This window comes from Camarhynchus parvulus, chromosome 14, assembly GCF_901933205.1.
Source record: "Camarhynchus parvulus chromosome 14, STF_HiC, whole genome shotgun sequence".
In the NCBI taxonomy this organism is placed as follows: Eukaryota; Metazoa; Chordata; class Aves; order Passeriformes; family Thraupidae; genus Camarhynchus; species Camarhynchus parvulus.
In genome coordinates, this window is record NC_044584.1 from 964985 (window position 1) to 985053 (window position 20069).

General features: G+C 60.0%; 4 protein-coding genes across 4 annotated transcripts; 1 reads left to right on the forward strand and 3 right to left on the reverse strand.

Annotated features, from left to right (window-relative positions):
* Positions 1-294: 294 nt before the first annotated feature.
* Positions 295-1807, reverse strand: PTX4 (pentraxin 4). The gene is made up of 3 exons (XM_030958414.1): positions 1679-1807; positions 1345-1554; positions 295-1167 (listed from the first exon to the last, which is right to left on the reverse strand). The coding sequence occupies exons 1-3, from the start codon at positions 1805-1807 to the stop codon at positions 295-297; spliced, it is 1212 nt and encodes a 403-aa protein (XP_030814274.1).
* Positions 1808-2854: 1047 nt separating this feature from the next.
* Positions 2855-8789, forward strand: ECI1 (enoyl-CoA delta isomerase 1). Its single transcript, XM_030958006.1, is given in 8 exon segments — positions 2855-2894; positions 3152-3220; positions 3223-3297; positions 4241-4368; positions 4931-5077; positions 5947-6068; positions 6787-6965; positions 8289-8789. Coding segments are annotated over 8 exon segments (927 nt in total). The 3' UTR covers positions 8456-8789.
* Positions 8790-9028: 239 nt separating this feature from the next.
* LOC115909002 (deoxyribonuclease-1-like 2) lies at positions 9029-12564 on the reverse strand. The gene is given in 9 exon segments (XM_030958007.1): positions 9029-9079; positions 9905-10001; positions 10157-10311; positions 10571-10683; positions 10758-10858; positions 10974-11057; positions 12033-12121; positions 12413-12490; positions 12493-12564. Coding segments are annotated over 9 exon segments (840 nt in total).
* Positions 12565-14241: 1677 nt separating this feature from the next.
* LOC115909246 (deoxyribonuclease-1-like) lies at positions 14242-17606 on the reverse strand. The gene is made up of 8 exons (XM_030958415.1): positions 17460-17606; positions 16517-16605; positions 16279-16362; positions 16040-16155; positions 15174-15286; positions 14751-14905; positions 14574-14670; positions 14242-14295 (listed from the first exon to the last, which is right to left on the reverse strand). Exons 1-8 carry the CDS (start codon positions 17604-17606, stop codon positions 14242-14244), a joined length of 855 nt encoding a protein of 284 aa, XP_030814275.1.
* Positions 17607-20069: the final 2463 nt, after the last annotated feature.

The window sequence follows — 20069 nt, forward strand, 5'->3', positions numbered from 1 at the left end:
CTGAGCAGCTCCTGCCCGGCTGTGAGCGGCACAGAGCGCGGCAGCGAATGAGCAGGACAAAGATAAATTGGGTTTTTCTAGGAGCGTTTTAATAGGAACCGTGGGCTGTGCATCTTCTGGGAGCCGGCGACCTCTGCCTTTTGTCCCACCTCTGGCTGCCAAGACCCCTTTCCCCCCTCGGTGGTGCCCTCCTGAGACGCCCTCCCTGCTGCCTGTCCCGTCACCCCGGAGGGCTCAGCTCGTGTCGGGAGCGGCTCCGTGAGCCAGCCGTGACCATTCCCGCCGCCAGCCTGGTCAGAGGCAGCGCTGGAGGCACGGACACGCCACCCTCCGCACCCCGCCCCGCAAGGAGGCATCGGCCAGCGTGAGGAGGGGGCCGCGGGGCAGCCCCCGCCCTGTCGCCATTCTGGCCACCTCCCCGGGCAGGAGAGCCCGTCTCCAGAGAGCAAACCCAGCCAGGTGACCCACAAAAGCTTCTGCAGTGCCCGGGTCCGTGTTGGGGCCGTGCTGCCCCCAGCCCAGCAGCAGCGAGCCAGCAGCGGGAATTCCATAGCCCTGCTGGAAGCCGGAGCCGGCAGCCAGCAGCCTCCTGTCCGCGTAGAAGCGGTACCGGCCCTGGCCCGAGGACCAGGTGAGGCACAGGTGGTGCCATTTGCCATCGAGGAGCGGCGCCACCGGCAGCTCCCGAAACTGCCCGTGCCCCAGGATGAACCGGGCAGAGCCCGGGCGATCCCCACCATGGCTAAGCACGGCCAGCTCGCTGTGCCCGTCCCCGGTGGCGTAGGAGAGGAGAGCACCGAGGCGAGGGGCTGGCGTGGCCAGCCAGGCACAGAGCGACACCGCCCGCAGCCCCCGGTGCGGGCCCAGCCCCAGGACGGCGCCGTGCCCAGCGGAGCGGTCGGGGAAGAGCAGGACGGCCCCGGTGCGACAGGCGGGGGAGGCGGGCACGGGGGCGGGGGGGCTGTGCCTGCCCTGTCCCGGCTGCCGGGGCGCTGGGGGCTGCTCCTGGGGAGCCGTGGGGACGGCGGGGAGCATCGATACCGCGGTCTGGGGTGCTGGTGCTGCATCCTCAGGGCTCTCCTCATCCTCTCGGGGCGCTCCCCCAGGCCCGGCATCGGCGGGCAGCCAGGGCCCTTCCTCCTGCCGGTGCTGCTGCCCCCGCCGCGTCTTCGGGGGGCGAGGGCTGGGGGTGCTGCGGGCAGGCTGCCCCGGGGGCTGCTGCTGCTCCGGCTGCCTGCCCCGGCTCCGGGCGCTGTCTGGCACACCGTGCGGGTGCGTGCCAGCCCCCACCAGCGCGGCCGGTGGGTGGGTGAGCAGGGGCTGTGGGGGGCTCAGGGCACCCACTGTCCCCTCCAGCCTCTTCAGCCTGCTCCGTAGCCGCCGGCCAGCAGCGGCCAGGCGGGCCAGCTCGGCACCCAGGGCGGCCCGGGCTGCGTCAGCAGCCTCTGCCTGCTCGGCCAGCGCCTGGAAACGTCCATCGATGTTGTAGGAGATGTTGTAGTTGCTGGCGATGCTCTGAAGATGGTTCAGCGTCACCTCCTGGAGTCGGAGAAACTGCAAGGGAATGGGATGATGTGGGGTGAACCCACGGCCCCATGCCGGTCCCTGCCCAGCCCAAAATGCTGGGTGTCCCCCTGGCACGGGCTGGCAGCACCCTGTCCCCGCCCCGGGCACCCACCTGCTCCTCCAGGCGCCGCAGCCGCAGGAGCAGGGGGCCGGGGCGGGCCAGGGGCGCCGGGGCCCGGGTGAGGCCGCCCTGCAGGGCGGCAGCGAGGATCAGGCACAGGGGCAGTGCCATCCCCGCCATCCCGCCGCCGGACGCTTTCTGCCTGCACGGCAAGGCCGGCCGCGGCCCCCGGGGTGTCCCCCGGGCAGCCTCCACCGCTGATGAGATCCGCAGGCACCGCTGGCACGGCCCCGCACCGCCGGGGCTCCCGGCGCTCTGCGGGGGCGGCTGGGCCCGGCCCAGAGCTGCCGGGGCTCCGCGGCTGGGGCCGGGCCGGGGGGGCTCGGCTGTGAGCTGGGGAAGGGTGTGGGGGATCCTGGGCATGGGGCTGGATGCGGGGCAGGGGGGGACAGGCTGGGCAGGGCAGGGCAGGGCCGATAGGATGGAGTGGTCAATGCCGGCAGGACAGGGCAGGACAGGGGGGACAGAGTGGTCAGTGCCAGCAGGACAGGACAGGACAGGACAGGACAGGACAGGACAGGGGGGACGAAGCAGTCAGTGCCGAAAGGGCAGGACAGGACAAGACAGGACAGGACCGGTCGGAAGGAGCAGTCAGTGCTGGCCGGACAGGGCAGGGCAGGGCAGGGTAGGACAGGGCAGGGCAGGACAGGACAGGGCAGGGCAGGGCAGGGCAGGACAGGTCGGACGGAGTGGTCAGTGCTGACAGGACAGGACAGGACAGGACGGAGCGGTCAGTGCTGACAGGACAGGACAGGAGCGGTCGGACGGAGCGGTCAGTGCTGACAGGGCAGGACAGGACAGGACGGAGCGGTCAGTGCTGACAGGACAGGACAGGACAGGACGGAGTGGTCAGTGCTGACAGGACAGGACAGGACAGGACGGAGCGGTCAGTGCTGACAGGACAGGACAGGACAGGACGGAGTGGTCAGTGCTGACAGGACAGGACAGGACAGGACGGAGCGGTCAGTGCTGACAGGACAGGACAGGACGGAGCGGTCAGTGGCGGCCGGACGCGGCGCTGCCCCAGAGCCACCACGAGGGGGCAGCACGTGCGGGCAGCAGCGCCCCAGGTGGGCGGGGCTTTACAGAAATGGGCGGGGCTTCAAGGCTCCGCCGCGGGCCCCGCCCTCTCCTTAGCCCCGCCCCGTACCCTTGAGCCCGCACAAGATGGCGGCTGCGGCCCTCGCCCGCCGGATCGGCCGCTCAGGTGCGCCCGGACCCTGCCCCGACCGCTCCTGCGGCGGGCTCGGCTGTCCCCGAGCCCCCTCTCCTCTCCGTGCCCCTCCCTTACCGTCAGCGTGTTCCACGTGTCCCCTTGCTGTGGGGTGGGGTGTTCCTGTATCCTCCTGAGCGGGTCAGGGTGTCCCCGTGTCCCGCCGTGTCCGCGCAGAGCGGTTTTGGGGAGCGCCCCTCACCCCTGTGGGGGCTGTGCCCTTCCCGTCCTTACCTGTCTGTGTCCCGCAGGTGTGCTGCCCCTGTGCTGCCGCCTCCCGGCGTGGGACAGGGCCAGCCGGCCGCCCCCCAGCCCCCTGCAGCCCCGGGCCTCCCGCTCGCCCCGTGCCGCTCCTTCAGCAACAACAAGATCCAGGTGGAGCTGGACGAGAGCTCAGGTACGGCGGGGTCACCCTCAACCCACGGGCATGTGGGGACATCCCTTCCACCCCTGTCCCATGGCATGTGTGGCTCTGGGCATGGGAAGTCGCCAAAGCCCCAGGTGTTGCTGCTGCAGCTGCTTTGGGGGCTCAGGGAGAAGCGTTTGGGGTTCGAAGTCACACCAGTTTTGGGCACTTCGGGTGGTTGGTGATACAGACAAATCCTGGCTGCCATTGTCCCCTGCCTGTGCATTGTCCCCTCTCTGGGGGTCCCTGGTTTGGGCCCCTGGTAGTGGCAGTGCTCAATCAGGGAAGAGCTGTTGGGAATTTCTGTGAGCTGGCTACCAGGAGTAGCTGTCACATGCCAATGTCCCTGCCCTGAACAAAGGTGCCCAGGCCTCTTCCTGTGGCTTCCCAGCTCCTGCTTTCAGGTCCTGGGTGCGTCCTTGTGCTGTTCCCAGCTGGGCATGGCTGCAGCGCTCAGGGAGGACCTTTTGGGTAGGGTGGTGCAGTGTGAGCAGGGACAAGGGCTCAGAGCCCTTCCCCTGGTGCTGACAGGCTCACAGCAGGTGTGTGACCCCTGGACACAGGCTGTTTGCTGTGACAGGAGCTGCAGGCTCGACCTTCCCCACTGAGTCCAGAGAGAAGGGAACGGCTGGGCACTGTGACCTGGAAGGTGACTGGGCTTTGGGACACCTGGGGTGCCACCATGCATGGCCTGGTCTGTGCTCCAGTGCACCACCCCGTGAGTGACCTGGCTTGTGGGTGGATCTGGGCAAAGACAGGACCTTGCTCTTGGCTCTGCTGCTCTGGAAACTTTTAAACAGCCAGGAATGTTGTTGAGTGGGAGTGGAAAACCACAGTTTGGTGAGGGAGACAGGGAGCGGGGTGAAGCTTCCCTGGGCAGGGCAGTGTGAGCTGCTGTGGGGGAGTCTGATGTCCCTGTGCTTACCCTGCACAGGCGTTGCCATGATGAAGTTCAAGAGTCCCCCAGTGAACAGCCTCAGCCTGGAGTTCCTCACAGAGTTTTCCATAAGCCTGGAGAAGCTGGAGAACAACCGGGCCTGCCGCGGTGTGATCCTCACCTCTGTAAGGGCTTGCTCCTCTTTGGGTCACTGCTCACTGGCAAGGGGGGGCCCCCAGGCACCTTGGATTGGCTCAGGGAGGAGGGGAGGGCGCTCTTGGAAGGGCCATGATCTTTCTTCTGTGCCCCTTTCTAGCAGAATGACAACCAAGTGTTGTGCTTTGTCATGAAAATCAAATCAGATCTGCTTATCTGCCAACCCAACACATCCTGTGACGTCTCCTGGCTCACCCACAGGAGCTGCTGGGAGATGCCAGTGCTTATTTTGAGATGTGGTGTGGGGACAAGGTGGTGCCTGGCAATGGGACAGGACAGGTTTTGTGCTGTGTGGGTGATGTACTCACACAGGCACCCTGACAATGACAAATCGTGTTGCAAGCAGAGGCCCAGCACTGTGTGGGATAATCCAGGCTGTAGGAGCACTGGGGAGGTATTTTCAGAGCCCCAAAGACCCTGCTTTACAGCACATATTCATCACTTTCCCTTCCCTCAAGCTGCCAGGCCAAGAGCTAAAGGGTCCTTCCTTCCCTGTGACTCTCAGTGACCTCTGTCTTTTCCCAATTCCAGGCTGTTCCCAAAATATTCTCCTCTGGCCTGGACATCACTGAGATGTGTGGCAAGAGCATGGAGCACTACACTGAGTTCTGGAGAGCCGTGCAGGAGATGTGGCTGCGGCTCTACGGCTCCAACATGGTCACAGTGGCTGCAGTCAACGTAGGTCCCGTGGCCCACCTTCCTCGGGGTGGCATTGTCACCTGCTGCGGCTGCTCTGGGCTGTGTGGGCAGGGACAGCTGAAAAACCAGGCTGAAATTCATCCAGGGATGTGTCTGTTGGGGTGTTCAGGCAAAACTGGTGTCTGTCAGTTCTGTGGGCCGTGGGAAGGCATGGCAGTGTGGGATGCTGCAGGCTCTGTGTAAGCTGCAGGCACTGCTGCGTTACACTTCAGCATTTCCAGCAGGTTTTGCTCCTCCAGCTGGGGTTTTTGGCCAGCAGGGAAGCACTGCTGCAGTCTCCATGCCCATGGATGGGTCATTATGTTTTTGGTGTCTTGTTTTCATTTTCCAGGGAGGTGCTGCCCTGGCAGCTCATGGTGCTGTCTGTCCACAGCCCCTCCTCTGAAGGCACTTGGGTTTTCTCTCAGGCATCCTGTGCAGGGCTGAGCAGCGCTGAGCCATGGAAAAGATGATCACAAATGGAAGGGAAATCTTCCCTGTGAGGGGGGTGAGGCCCTAGAACATGTTGCCCAGAGAAGCTGTGGCTGCTCCATCCCTGGAAGTGTCCAAAGCTGGGCTGGATGGAGTTCTGAGCAACCTGATCTAGTGGAAGGTGCCCTGCCTGTAGCAGGGGCTGGGAATGAAATGGGCTTTAAGGTGCCTTCCAAGCCAAACCCTCCTGTGGCTCTATGAAACCCTGATAAACCCTGATCAGAAATCTTCTTTAGGACTGTTTTGAATCAGGTGATCAGAAATCTGGGGGACATCTGCTCTGTCTTCCTGGTGTCTTCTGTGCTCTGGAGTGATCAGCAAGGCTGGGGGGTGTTTGTAACCATGTCCTGGTCTCACTGTGTCCTTCTCTCTGCCAGGGGTCCAGCCCAGCTGGGGGCTGCCTTATGGCCCTGTCGTGTGACTACAGGATCATGGCAGAGAACCCCAAATTCAGCATCGGCCTGAACGAGGCCCAGCTGGGCATTGTGGCTCCCTTCTGGTAGGACACTGCCTCCCACTTGTAATATCATGTATAGATCTCTAGAAAGAATTCATCTTCAAGGAGTTAATGAGTCAGTTCAGCTGGTCATGGTGGTGTGGTTTGTGTGTCAGGGGTCAGGTATTTGCAGCTGCAGGAAAGATGACACCTCATTTCTGTCCTGTCCTGCAGGTATCTGAAAAGATCTCAGGCTGCAGAATGTCCTGACATCCTGCACCAAGGACCTCAGTTCTGGCCCTGCAGTTAACTCCAGAACTTGTGCTGGGAGATCTCATGGGTCAGGCTCAGTCTGGGAATAGGCTTTTCTCTGGGTACACACTGGGTACCTGCAAAATCCTACAGTGTGGAGATCTGTGAAGGCACAGGGGCACTAAGACACTGACACACAGGCCCTTGTTTACCCTAGGAATGTATGTATGTACTGTTGGGAAGGAGCTTTCAGTCACAGCAAGTGGGTACCCACAGGCACTGAGAGTAAAAACAGCAGCTTTCTTACAGAGGAAAGGGAACTCTCTTGAGGTACTCCCAAAAATGGCTCTTCTCCCACCATTTTCACATTGTGACTGAGCCCACAGCTGCTGTTCAGAGCACTGCACTGAGGAGTTGGGACCAGGGTGTTCTCAGAGCCCTGAGCCTGGGGAGTGGGAGCAGCTGCTGTCAGCTCTTGGTGTCTGTGTGAGCTGCCCCTGAATGTGGCTTTCCCTCCCATCTCTTGCAGGTTTAAGGACACGTTTGTGAATGTTGTGGGACACAGAGTTGCTGAACGCTCCCTCCAGCTGGGCTCCCTCCACCCTGCACCTGAGGCCCACAAGCTGGGCCTCGTGGATGAGCTGGTGCCAGAGGAGAAGCTCATGGAGAAGGCTGCAGCTGTCATGGCACAGTGGCTGGCCCTTCCTGGTAAACCTCTGGCAGAACAGGAGGGGACCTGGTCTGAGTGGGAAGTGCTGGTGTCTGGGAGCTGAGAGTGAAACAGTTTCCATTGAAAGGGGAGGTTTGGATGGCTGGGAGGTAGGAAAGCTCAGCCCAGCAGCCTTGGGCTAAGGGAGAGGGACACTGTGCTGATGTTCAGGGCACGTGGCTCCAGCTCAGCTCATCCTGCCAGCCCTGCTGAGTCAGTCTGGAGGTGTCTGAGCTCCACAGACAAACCGAATCTCTGTCTGTCAGTGGAGGTGCTAGCCCAGGAAAGCTGCCATGGAGCTGAGTGAACAGGCTGGGTGAGAGCTCCTGGGTGGCTGCCAGGCTGCTTTCATGGCCTGAATCAACTCTTGGCACTCTGGATGGCAGTGATGGGGCTGTGGATGAGGACAGGCAGACAGCACAGGCATCGTGTGTTTGGGCTGCTCCATGACTGCAGCACAGGCTGCAGGGCTGGGAGAGGGCTCTCCACAGATCTGAGCTGTCCCAGCCCATGCCACCTCTCCATCCTGCTGTCCTGTGTTAGAGTGACACCTCACCCCCCAGGCTGGGGAGCATATCTCAGCTGTGCCCTCTCCTGACTTCCAGGAGATCCTGTGCAGATCTTTCACCTAACTCAGAGCTGTGTGTGGGTGGAGGTGGCTCCAGCACCCGGGTCCTAGAGCAATTCAGGGTTCCCAGATGCAGGGGGTCAGTCCTCATTTCATTGTCATGATGTGCATGAATAAAACATCTGTGCAGCAGATGTGCTGCACATCACTGCACCTGGCTCTGTGAGGGTGTGAGCAGATATGTGCTCGAGGCCTCTCTCAGCTCCACCAGCCCCTGCTGCTCCAGCAGCATCCACATGTCCATGTGGAGTGGCACAGGCCCAGGGATGAGCTCAAGGGAAGTGTTGCTGGCTTTTGTACAGCAGGGTTGCCAGGAGCAGACTGTCTTGCAGGGACTGAAGGGAGTGGTTCAGCTTAGAGCCACAGCAGTTTCAAATAAGAAGGAATTTTGTTTGTTTGCTGGTATGTATTGAAGGTGGATATTGGGCTCTGTAGGGCACAGAGAGAATGAGGTACACAACTTTTTGTCATCTTTGCCAGTCATTTCCCCGCTGAGCAGTACAACCATAATTTATTGTATGAGAATTTATCCAGTTCAGCTCCCAGCTGATGGGTTTTTCTTACCCCTTTCCCTGCTGCTTTCAAGAGCACTTTGCTGTGTGAGCTGTCCCATTAGACCTGCATCTGGTGGCATTGAGAGCTGGTCAGGGGTGAGACCAGGGCGTGTTGCTCATCCTTGCTGTCCTCTCTGCAGACCATGCCCGCCAGCTCACCAAGACCATGATGAGGAAGGCGGTGTTGGACCGCCTGGTAGCTCACCGGGAGGAAGACATCAAGAACTTCATCAGCTTCGTCTCAAAAGAGTCCATCCAGAAGTCCCTTCGCATGTACATGGAGATGCTGAAGAAGAGGAAGAGCTGAGGGTCCAGCTGGTCCCTGGGAGGTCGAGTCACCCTCTGACTCTCTGCAGTAGCTGTTGGTCTTACAGTGAAGCCACCTGCAGTGCCAGCAGTCGGTGACGTGCCACCTGCTCCCACAGCCACCCAGCTGCCCCTTCCCTTTGTGCCTGTAGAGTGCCTGACACCACTGCTGCCTTCCCCAAGGGCAGGGAGAGCCCACACAGACCCCGAGGAATGGACAGGGACAGGGTCTCAACACGCCATGGCCCAAGCCTGACGGTCCTTGGATGTCCTCCCTCCTGTCCAACAGTTAATCGTGAAATGAGGTTTGTCAATAAATCTTCAATGAGGTAGGAGATGGATGCTTTGTTCCATGGCTTGTCTGTGGTCACAGTGTCCTGGCTGGTGGCCTGTCCCCAGGCTCTGGTTCATGGTGGGCTGTGGGCTCTGGGCAGAGCCAGCTGCCATCCTTCTCCAGATCAGGATCTGGGGCAGCCCATGCACAGGACTCGTGGATGGGGCTGAGTGGAACTCCTTCATGGGGATTGGTGGTGGGAGCTGGAGCTGGATCCTTGTCTGTGGCTGCAGGAGGAGCTCAGGCTGCCAGCTTCACCTCGACTGGGTAGTGGTCGCTGACTGCCAGGGCCTGGAGGAGGGCAAAAGATGGGAGATGTTCAGTGAGCCACTCACCCCTCACTCTGCTGCTGAGGCTCACAGGGCAGTCAATGCCCTGCCAGAACCTTTTGTGTGCTGGAAGGGGCACACTGTCCCCAGCCCCAAGAGACTCAACACACAAGGCTCTCATGAAGAGGTGGCCAGGTGTGGCTTGGTGTGGGCGCTGGCAGGGGACCACCTCCCCTCCAAGCCCCCATGACTCATGTGGGGGCTCTGTGCCAGTGGTGGGTTGTTGAAAGTTGGCTTGAGCTTGAGTCTTGCCCATGGAAGACAATAAAAAGCCCTGTGCATCTCTTCTCTTCACAATGGGGACAGGCAGTGACCTCAAATCCTTTGTCCTGTTTCTACCCTTGGGTCCCTTGTCACCTTGAGCCCCTCAAAGACCTTATTGCTCTCTACACCTTCCTGAAGGCAGGTTGCAGACAGGTGGGGTTGGTCTCTGCCACCGGGCAGCACTGACAGAACCAGAGGACACAGTCTCCAGCTATGTCAGGGAAGGTATAGTTTGGATATTAGGGAGAAATTTTCACTGAAAGAATAATAAATTACTGGAATGCCCTTCCCAGGGTGGTGGTAGAATCACCATCTCTGGATGTGTTTAAAAAAAGACTGGCCATGGCACTTGGTGCTATGGTCTCGTTGAGGTGTGAGGGCACAGGTTGGACTTCATGATCTTAGAGGTCTCTTCCAACCTCATTATTGTGTGATTCTGTGAAAGAGACAAGGACAGCCCTGCAGCCTGGGCCAGCTCAGCTTTGGTGCCTGCTAGAGCCCCAGATGTGTGATCCTGGCTCACCTCCTCCTGGTCCAGCTGGAAAGCACGCTGGAAATTGTAGATACCAGCTGAGTTGGACAGGATGCTTCTCTTCAGCTTGCTGCCGCACACCACGATCCTGCAGGCGAGATGTGGGTGGATGGTGGGTGCCACTCCTGCCCCTGCTGGCAGTGCAGGCAGGCAGGGGGGTGCCAGGGAAGGGGACAGTGGTGCCAGGGAAGGAGACAGTGGTGCCAGGGAAGGGGACAGTGGTGCCGTGGTGGCAGTGCTGACCTGTCATAGGCGCAGTCTGACTTGCCCACGGTGGTGTCGGCGCTGTCGGGGATCAGCCATTTGAAGATGTCGCTGGTGTGCAGGCGGATGGATGGCCAGTCACCGGGCTGCACGTAGGAGCAGTCAGCATTGAAGTCCCCCAGGAACATCATGTTCTGCAGGGGACATGGGAGATGTGGTGATGGGCTGTTCCTGCCATCAGCCCTCCCATGGGGGTGGCAAGGACCACCCTGTCACAGGGCAGGTATAGCATTCTCACCCTGCACCGGCTGTGCTTGCCTCAAATCAGGGTCCCAGTGTGGGTCAGACAGTCCCTGGGGCTCAGTGCCCAACCTCTGTGTCCCCCCCAGTGCTGGTGACACTCACATCAGTTCCCCAACCTCTCTGTCCCCCCCCAGTGCTGGTGACACTCACATCAGTCCCCCACTTGTTGATGATGGCCAGGTAGACATCGTAGAGTGCATCAATCTCAGCAACAGCATCATGTGGGGCCGAGTGCAGGGGCACCAGCACAAACTCCTTCACCTCTGCCAGGGGAGAGGGATGTCAGCCCCACAGCCACCCCATGCCACAGCCCATGGTCACTTGTTCCCCCACTTACTGGTGCTGGGTGCTGACACCCTCAGGATGAATGGCTCCCGGCTGAAGACATCCTGGGGGTCCTCATATTGGTAGGTGTCCACCACAGACACAACGTCTGTCCTGTGGCAACAAAAGATGGTGACCCTAGGATTTGGCACAGCCCCTGTGTCCCCTCTGTGGTGCTGGTGGCCCTGCAGTGCCATGTCACAGGCTGCAGCACTGCCAGCCCCATTACCTGTAGATAAACAGGTACATCTCCTTGTAGTTCTCCCGTCCCAGGGGGCCACTGATCTCGTAGTCATACTGGGATGTGGATGCACTGCAGAGACACAAAGGCAGGACAGTGACATGGCTGGGACCATCCTGGATTGGCTTTGGCATGTCCAGGAGCTGGGTGGCCCCAGGGTTTGCACCAGCTGGTCCTGCTCTGGAGTCCCCATAGTTCATTGTGCCCTGGTTGTGGGGTGACATGAGGTATAGCAGCTCTGAAGCCCCCAAAGCCTCTCCCCCAGGTGGGCACAGCATGACGTGGGACGACTCCTGCCACCCTTTCTCTGCAGGGACATTCCTCACCTTCATTTGCAGCAGAGCCAAATTAGGTCAGTGAGTAGCCTGGGGCTCTGCAGCACGCAGCGTCACCCTCCCTGCCCTGGCTGCTTTGTGACCATGCTGGAGGGGACACGGAAGGGGTGAGGACATGGGCAGGGCACACCTGCTCAGGAGCACCAGCTGCCTTTCAACACAGCAGCAGCAGCTTCCGCATGGTCCCGAGCCGTGCCCTCTCCAAAACTGGGTCAGCTGGTGGAGGGGCTGCCACCCTGCTGTGGCCAGTTTTAGCCCACCCCAGCAGCCCCTTTTGCTCATAGGGTGCCAGAACCACCCCCTCAAAGCACCATCCACTGCTGTGTCCATCCTGGGGTCCCCTGGCCACTCACAGGGGCTTGGGGTGCAAGGTCTGCCTGTCCCTTCCTCCCCCTCTCTTCCTTCTGCCCTGTTGGATTTTGGAGACAGAGCTTGCCAGAGCTCTAGTTCCTTTCCCTCCTGCATGCTCTGGTGAGCTTACGGCTTTCAGAAGGGATTTGTATCACTTACATCCCCATTCCCTTCGCTGGGTTATCCCCACTGTTGTTTTCAGTGCCTCCTCCTTGCCCCAGCACATTTCTCCTAATGTCCTATTTTTTTTTTCCCCAAAAATAAACTTTCTGTTGATGAATAATTCTTTTTTCCTCTTACTGCTCAGGCAGCCTGGCTTTGCCTGCTGGTGCTGCCATGCCAGTCCCAGCCCCTGTTGTACCTGTTGAGCTGCTCCATGAGCTCGGTGACGGCGCTGAGGTCGGAGTCGCGCACCTCCTGCACCAGCACCACGTCGTAGCGGCGCAGGACCTGGGGGCCGAGGGGAACAGCTCAGGGCCACTCTCCCAGCCAGGAACATGGCTCCAGCTTCAGCACCATGGGGGCTTACATGTGCCTTGGGGCCAGGGCAGATGTCCCCAGGGAGGGCTCAGAGGGACTGTAGGTTGTGCCTGACACCTCAACAAGCCTTCATCCACCCAGGCCGTCCCCAGCACTGCGATGCCATCCCATCCTCAGCCACATCCCCATGTCTCTGACACAGGAGCCTTGTTGGGGTCTGTCCCAGCACACAGCCCACCCCCATGCAGTGGCTGCACTCACGTTGATGATGATCTCTGCCACTTCCTTGTTGGACATCTTGGTGTCACCAAAGGCCTGGATGTTGAAGGCACCGATGCGCGCAGCACGGCAGTGGCTGGGCACAGGAGGAGAGCCACAGCCAGCAGGGACAATTCCAGTGTCACAGTCCCCATTCTTCCAGGATTGATGCTGGGTCACAGGGGTGCAGGGATGGGAGATGAACTTGGAACACTATTTTGAGTTTGAGGTAGAGGAAAAAAACATGTAGATCCTTCCAAAGTCCTGGTGTGTGACAGTGTGTCATGGTGGGCATTGCCCAGAGCAGGTTGCAGAGCTGGTGTGGGCAGTCTGCCAGCTCACCACTCCCAGAAGAAGATAAATCCTGTCTCACCGCTGTGAATCTGTCTCTTCCAGCTCCAGCGATCACCCAGCTCCACTCCCCCACCAGGGTGTCTTCACTGCCCACCAGCCCCATCCACCACTGCCAGCATTCCAGGCACCCCAGGCTGTTCCACATCCTCAAACTTCACCACGGCCCCCACTGCTGGGATAAGGAGCCTCATCCCAACTCATCCCAGTTCATCCCAGTCCCACCTGGTTGCAGTTGAGGGCGCTGATCCCGAAGCTGTCCTTACCTGGCTGAAGGTGCAGCACCTCTGCCCTGCCGGCAGCAGGATGGGCGGCTTTATTGCCGGCAAAGCAGGATGAGTCTGACACCCCCTGGGGCTTCTGACATAACTTTGAGCTCCTTCCCACATTGGGAAACCAAAAATCCCACAGGGAGACAGGGTGGGGCCAGCCCAGCCATCCCTGTGCTGACACAGCAAAGGACAGACAGGGAGACTTGGAAATGCTGGGGCATCCCTGTGGGACTGGGTGGGTGTGTGGGACTTGGGGGCTGCCATCTGGGGGGGCACCTGGACCACAGAGTGGGCATGGTGGCCAGGCAGGAGGTGAAGGGCGCTGGCCTTAATTGGGTGATTCAGACAGTGTAATTAGAGGGAAGAGAAGGAAATGGCCAGTGTGTGGGTCAGGCAGGTGAGCACCACCAGCCAGGGCAAGAGGGGATGGCTGCAAACCCCTACAGCAGCCCCACTGTCACCCAGAACAGCCCCACTGGTGACCTAAAGTAGCCCCAGGAGGGCTGGCGTTCCCCATGCCAGTCCATGGCATCCCCATGGCCCATGGCATCACCCCAGGATGACAACAGAGCTGGCTCTGGTGGCTGCTCATGCCAGGACTTGCCAGGCTCTCACGTGCACCTCCAGGTTTTGTATCCCCACACCCAATCTCGGGGTGAGTCCCCTGTTCCTCGGTGCTGTGTCGGCACTGAAACCCCCTGGGAAGCCCCAAGCCCCCTGGGAGATGACTCACGTCCTCCCTGCACCCTGTCAGCGCCCTGTCAGCAGCCCTGCAGCCAGAGCCAGGCAGGCTCTGCCAGGATGTGGCCCTGTGAGCTGGCAGCACAGCATCCTGCACCCTGGAAATCCTGGAGCCCCCCAGCCCCTTCCCAGAGTCCTGGCTTTGCCACCATCAGCTGAGAGGGAAGCAGAGCTCACCACCCCATGGGTGCAGGTCTCTTGATGGCAGGAGCCCTGGGGACCTCCCTGGCTCTCTGGCAGGGGGCTGAGGGGCTGCTGGGGATACTGAAGGAACCTCCGTTCCAGAGCTGCAGATGCAGGAAAAGGCTCATTTTTAATGGAAGCAGAAAGCAAAAAACTTCCACAGGAGCTCAAGGACTCCTTGCAGGGACAGTGGGCAGCTTGGCTGGCACCAGTGGCACATGGGCTCCCACAAGGGACGCAGGTGTGTGTTGAGGTGTCCTGGTAGCCACTGCTGTGGGGACAGGCTCAGAGGGCTTTCAGGGTCACCTCCACTGGGAAATGGTCGCTGACAGCCAAAGCCTGTGTGTGAGGGAGAGCAGAGTCACCCTGACCACAGTCAGCTCATAAACCCTGAGCTCATCTGGACCCACTGCCACTGTCATGGCTGGCTGGGACCCCAGCGCTCCACTCCAACCCCCAAAATTTAGACCATACCCCAAAATGCTCGATCTGGAGGGTTGATTTGGTACAACAGCTGGGGTCAGGCCGCCCTTAGGGGCACCCTTGGGAACAAGGAGCCCTCCCACACTCCCAGGAGCTGTGGTGGGGCACATGCCCCCCCCCCGCCCCTCACTCACATCCTTGAGCTGGAGCTGGAATTTCTTCTGGAAGTTGTTGACAGTGGCAGAGCCAGGCTCAATGTCTTGGCGCAGGGCGGTGCCGCAGGCCACGATGCTGCCGAGGCATCAGGGGGGTGTCAGTGCCCCTCAGTGCTCCCCATGGCAGCCCCCCGTGCCCCCTGGCCCGGCACCCACCGGTCGTAGGCGCAGTCGGTGTCGGCCACGGTGGTGTCGGCGCTGTCGGGGATCAGCCACTCGCAGGCGCGCAGGGAGCGCAGGCGGATGGACGGCCACTGGGAGCTGGGCACGTAGGAGCAGTCAGCGTTGAAATCACCCAGGAAGATCATGTCCTGCAGGGCACAGCGCTGAGTCCCTGTCCCTTTAGGGAACAAAGGCTCCCTCAAATCTTAAGGGGTGGCTACAAACCCCCCTGAAGTTCCCAGTGTGCAGGGACAAGCCCCCAGGAATGGCAGGAGGGCCATGCAGCAGCTCCCTGCCTGGAGACTGCTGGGGTGGCCCCTGCTCTGATGGGTACAAGAGGCCTCCTGTGGGACATGTTCATCCCGCCTGCCCACCTGGCTGCACTAGGGAGGAGCCAAGCTCCCCAACACTGCTTACGTTAGTCCCCCACTTGTTGATTACATCGGTGTAGACGTCGTAGAGCGCGTCGATCTCCTGTCCTGCGTGGCTGGGCTCCGAATGCAGAGGCACCAACACGAACTGCTGCACCTCTGCAGGACAGCTGGCCATCAGCCCCTGCCTTGGTGCAGCTCCTGAGCAGGGAAACCCCCAGGAAACTACCCCAGGCCAAGCCCCAGCTACTGGCCAGGAAAAGTAGTTGAAGGGAAAGGGTGTGATGAGTTTGGTACTCTGCCTGTCCCTCAGACTGGAAATTCCAGTGGGGAGCTGCGTGCCTTGGTGCATTGTTTGGGGTTTGCTGCTTGTTTCCCATTAGCATTTGCAAGCCAATATGGTTTTGGGCAGGAGATGGGATAGTGTGTGTGCCCTGAGGAGGTTCTCAGGAGGTGGAGGTGATGGCATGGGGTAGGCAGTGGAACAAAGTGGGAAATGGGACATGATGGGAGATACAAGGGATGGGGGATGACAGGTGATAGGAGATGGTACATGATGGGAGATGGCACCCAGCCAGAGGAAGTAGATGGTGGATATGGCACAAGATGGGAGGTAGCACATAATGGGATGTAGGACACTGTGGGAAGCCGCTGGAGATGTGATGGCACACAGCTGGAGAGAGCTTATGGTGGGAGATGGCAGGTGGTTGGTAGGAGATGGCACATGGTGGGAAAGAGCAGGGGTTGCTGGCCATGCTGGGCAGGGACATAGGACCCCTGGGCACCCATGGGTGGGACCCTGGTGAAGGATTGCAACCCCCCTGTGCTTGGCAGGCACAGCTGTGGGCTCAGCCCTGCGTGGAGGGGACCCTGTGCCAGGTCTGGGCATCCCGCAAGGTGGGCTCTGCTCACGTGTGGTGGGTGAGGAGAACTTCACAATGAAGGGCTCCCTGCTGAAGGTGTCGGTCCCACAGGGCTCACAGCCATCATCATAGTAGTAGCTTCCCAGCACGGAGACCATGTCTGACCTGAGGGAGGAGAGCAGGGCAGCCCCCAGCACTGCTCCTGCACAGCCCGGGCTCCCAGAGGTACCCATCCCCTTTGGGGGCTGCTGGGGAGGGTGGCAGGTGACACCTGGCAGCATCCCTTACCTGTAGATGAAGAGGTACTGCTCCTTGTAGGTGCCCCGACCCAGGGGGACGCTGATCAAAAAGTCATATGGGTGTTTCCCAGCACTGGGAGCAAGTTGTGGAGAGGGTGAGAAGAGGCTCCTGGTGCTCCCCAGCATCCACCAGGCTCTCTCCAGCGGAGCCAGAGGTGCCCTGGCAGGGCTGGAATCCATCCCAGCATCTCCTTTGCAGTCAGTCCCACACCAAGCTGTTGGGTCACCTGTTGAGCTGGTCCATGAGGTCATTGACGGCACTCAGGTCGGCGTCCCGGACCTCCTGCACCAGAATGACGTCGTACTCCGACAGGATCTGGGGGGACAAGCTCAGAGCTGCTCTCCCCTGGCCAGGAGCTGCTCTGTGGTTGCCTTTCTGGGCTGCAGAGGCTCCCAGGCTGGCAATGGGAGGGCAGCAGGGACCTCAGGGCCACGGAGGGGACCCCGGTGCTGGTGTGCCCTGTGTGTCCATCACCCACCTACCCAGCAGCTGCTCCAGGGGAGGAACCTGGGCAGCATCAAATTCACCCAGCCTTGACTGGGGACCTGCAAGGGCGGAGATGGCCTGAGGTGGGAGATGGTGATGGGGGAAGAGCAGATGTGTGGGTAGATGAAGGGATGGATGGATGGATGGATGGATGGATGGATGGATGGATGGATGGATGGATGGATGGATGGATGGATGGATGGATGGATGGATGGATGGATGGATGGATGGATGGATGGATGGATGGATGGATGGATGGATGGATGGATGGATGGATGGATGGATGGATGGATGGATGGATGGATGGATGGATGGATGGATGGATGGATGGATGGATGGATGGATGGATGGATGGATGGATGGATGGATGGATGGATGGATGGATGGATGGATGGATGGATGGATGGATGGATGGATGGATGGATGGATGGATGGATGGATGGATGGATGGATGGATGGATGGATGGATGGATGGATGGATGGATGGATGGATGGATGGATGGATGGATGGATGGATGGATGGATGGATGGATGGATGGATGAGGGATGGATGGATGGATGGATGGATGGATGGATGGATGGATGGATGGATGGATGGATGGAGGAAGCAGGTGTCCCACTGCCCAAGCTGGCTGCACCCCAGAGAGCAGAGCATGTCCAGGCCTGCTGCTCCCCGCACTCACAGAGACGATGATGTTTGCGATGGTCTGGTTGGCCATCTTGGTGTCCCCAAAGGCTCTGATGTTGAAGGCACCAATCTTCAGCGAGGTGGCCACGTGCAGCAGGAGAGCTGCAACCAGCAGCGACAGCACTGGCCTTGAGGCTGCCATCCTGTGCAGAGGTGCAGGAGGGGCTCAGCCCTCCTGGCTGAGAGGGGGATTTGGGACAGACAACAGGGATAACCAGGGTATTCCCACTGGCCATACTGGTTTCACTGGGAGGCGTCTGTTTTCTGGGGAACCACCAGGATGCAGGGATTGTACCTCTGTTGCATGGGGCCTCATCCTACCTGTCCCTCCTGGAAGGAGGCCAGGTCACTCACAAGGCTGGAGTGGAAAATTCCCTGGCCAGCAAGTGAGTGCCCTTTAATGGTGACACAGAGCAGTCACTTCCTCATTCCCCACGAGGAAGAGCTCAGCCTGGACACCTCTTCTGGCCTGGGATTGGTAGCAGTGGCCAGGGACCCCAAAATCCCTTAGCTTGTGCCTCTCCCACCTTTCTGTGGATCAGTGCCAGAGACCCCAAAGACCTTACAGCAGCTGTGCTGGGACAGAGCAAGGGATAGATCCTCCCTGGCACCCCTCCCCACCTTCCTCACTGCCTGGAGCACCCTCACCTGGGTAACCTGCCCCTCCCCTGCCCCCCATCCCCACCCAGCAGTGCCCCTGCCCATTCTCACCCAGCTGGCTCCCTCAGGACCCTCTGCAAAGGCAGTGCTGCAGCTCCCACCCACGGGGGAGGTATTTGGGAAGGATTTCCCCTGGCACTTGACTGCCTTGGGGTAATGTTTCACCAGATCGGAGCCCTGAGCCCTGGCCAAGCCTGGGCTCCTGAGTGCCTGAACTCACCCAGAGCCTCACCCAGATAAATGGGCTGAGAGGATGGGCAAATGCTCCAGCTTTTGGCACACCAGATCTCAGCCTGAGGAAGTATTTGCTGGCCTCGGGCTCACTTTTCCTTCTGGGACAGCTGCTCTAGTTAAATCCTCACTGTTCCCACTTGCACTCCTGCTCCAAACTCTTCCCTCTAACACCACAGTCCCTTCAGTTGATAACGCAGCCATTGGGCAATGCCATGATTTGGTCATGCCAAAAATTGCCCAAAGTCCCATAAATCCTGCCCACTCCTAGAGAGCACAGCAGCCTCCAAACCTCCCAGGCAGAGGCACCTACAAGGGGCATATTCACCCCCGAGCTGCACCCAGGTCTGGCCCAGCAGAGCATCGTGGTAGAATTGTGCTGGAGGAGGTGACACTGTCAAGGGAAGCTCCTGGGGGTATGGGAAGGGAGGAGAGCAGGACCTACCTTTGATGTTGTCCGAGGACTCTGGAGGGGGGAGGATCTGCACCTGCATTTATGGAGAGGGACACTCTCTCCTTGCCAGGTGGGTGCCCAGCCAAGGATCATGTGAGGCCGCAGGCTCCATATGGCATTTTTCACGGAAGCAAAGGTCTGCTCAGTGAAAAAAGAGCTCTTTCAACCTCTGCCAATGCCTCCCACCACAGGTAAGGCCAAGAGGGATTAAGATGCCAACAAGAGCTCTGCAAGGTGGAATGAATGTCAGAGATCTCTGGTGGGGATCTGCAGCTTCCCAATATGTGGCATGGGCAACTCTCACTCATCACCAGATACAAATTCTTTTTAAAAGTGTTTATTTCACCAACACAATCATTCCCACCCAGCGCCTCACATTTCCAACAGGCTGTGAGTGTGCTGGGGCCAGCAGGAGCCATCCCAGGGTGGTCTTTGGGTGTGAAGCCAAAAGTCCCAAAAGAATAACAAATCCCTGCCACGGTGCCCATCCCCAGACCCTCCCCAGACGATCACCTGCCTCAGGCCCTGTCCCTGGGAGGGCCATGCAGTGCTGGGGGGTGGCAGCTCTCCCCCCCAGCCGCTCCCACAGCAGCCTTGGCTGATGTCCCTGCCTCCAAAGGCAGCTGCCATGGTTCCCAGAAGGTGTGCAGTGATCCTTAGGGGGCTGGGGGCCCTGCCAGCCTCTGCCCTGGAGCCAGGCACCCTCCAGTGAAGGGGTGCTCCCCACAGTGGGGTCAGGGCTGGACCTAGACCCCCCCAACAGGCTCCCCAGGCTGGACCCAGGTTCCCCAGCCAAACCCTCCATGGTCAATCCCTCTTCAGGTCAGGAATGCCCCAGGGGCCCGACCCAGCACCAAGACCCTCCTGAGCCAAGGTCCCCCCAGATCCTGTCCCGCCCAGGCTAACACCCCCTCAAAGTAGAGTTCCCGGGTTTAACACCACTTCTGGGCCAAGAGCCCACAAAGATCAGACCCCTTTCATGCCAACACTCCCAGGGCTGGACCACCCTCAGGGCCAATACTCCCCCAGGGGCTAAACCCCACTTCTGCTCATCCCACAAGGGCAGCAGGAACAAAGGTGCACTTCCCAAAGCCCACAGCCAAGAGCCAAGCTTCTCCCGAGCTAGGAGAGAGCCCAAGGAGCAGCCCCCAGGGCCTCACGCCCTCAGCCCTCCATGCTGAGATCCCTTGACTCAACCCCAGCACCAGCCCCCGGGGCCAAGATCCCTCCAGGGGCAATACCCCCTCAGAGCCAGGCTCC

Bases quoted from the DNA above. Each gene is read 5' to 3' on its own strand.
- PTX4 (XM_030958414.1), bottom strand. From the start codon at position 1,807: ATGGCGGGGATGGCACTGCCCCTGTGCCTGATCCTCGCTGCCGCCCTG. The intron at 1,555-1,678 runs GTGGGTGCCCGG...ATTCCCTTGCAG, and splicing joins TGCGGCGCCTGGAGGAGCAG to TTTCTCCGACTCCAGGAGGT. The intron at 1,168-1,344 runs GTGGGTGCCCTG...CGCCCCCCGAAG, and splicing joins TGAAGAGGCTGGAGGGGACA to ACGCGGCGGGGGCAGCAGCA.
- LOC115909246 (XM_030958415.1), bottom strand. From the start codon at position 17,606: ATGGCAGCCTCAAGGCCAGTGCTGTCGCTGCTGGTTGCAGCTCTCCTG. The intron at 16,156-16,278 runs GTAAGGGATGCT...CTCCTCCCTCAG, and splicing joins CAGTACCTCTTCATCTACAG to GTCAGACATGGTCTCCGTGC. The intron at 14,296-14,573 runs GTGAGTGAGGGG...CCTCACACACAG, and splicing joins TCCAGCTCCAGCTCAAGGAT to GCTTTGGCTGTCAGCGACCA.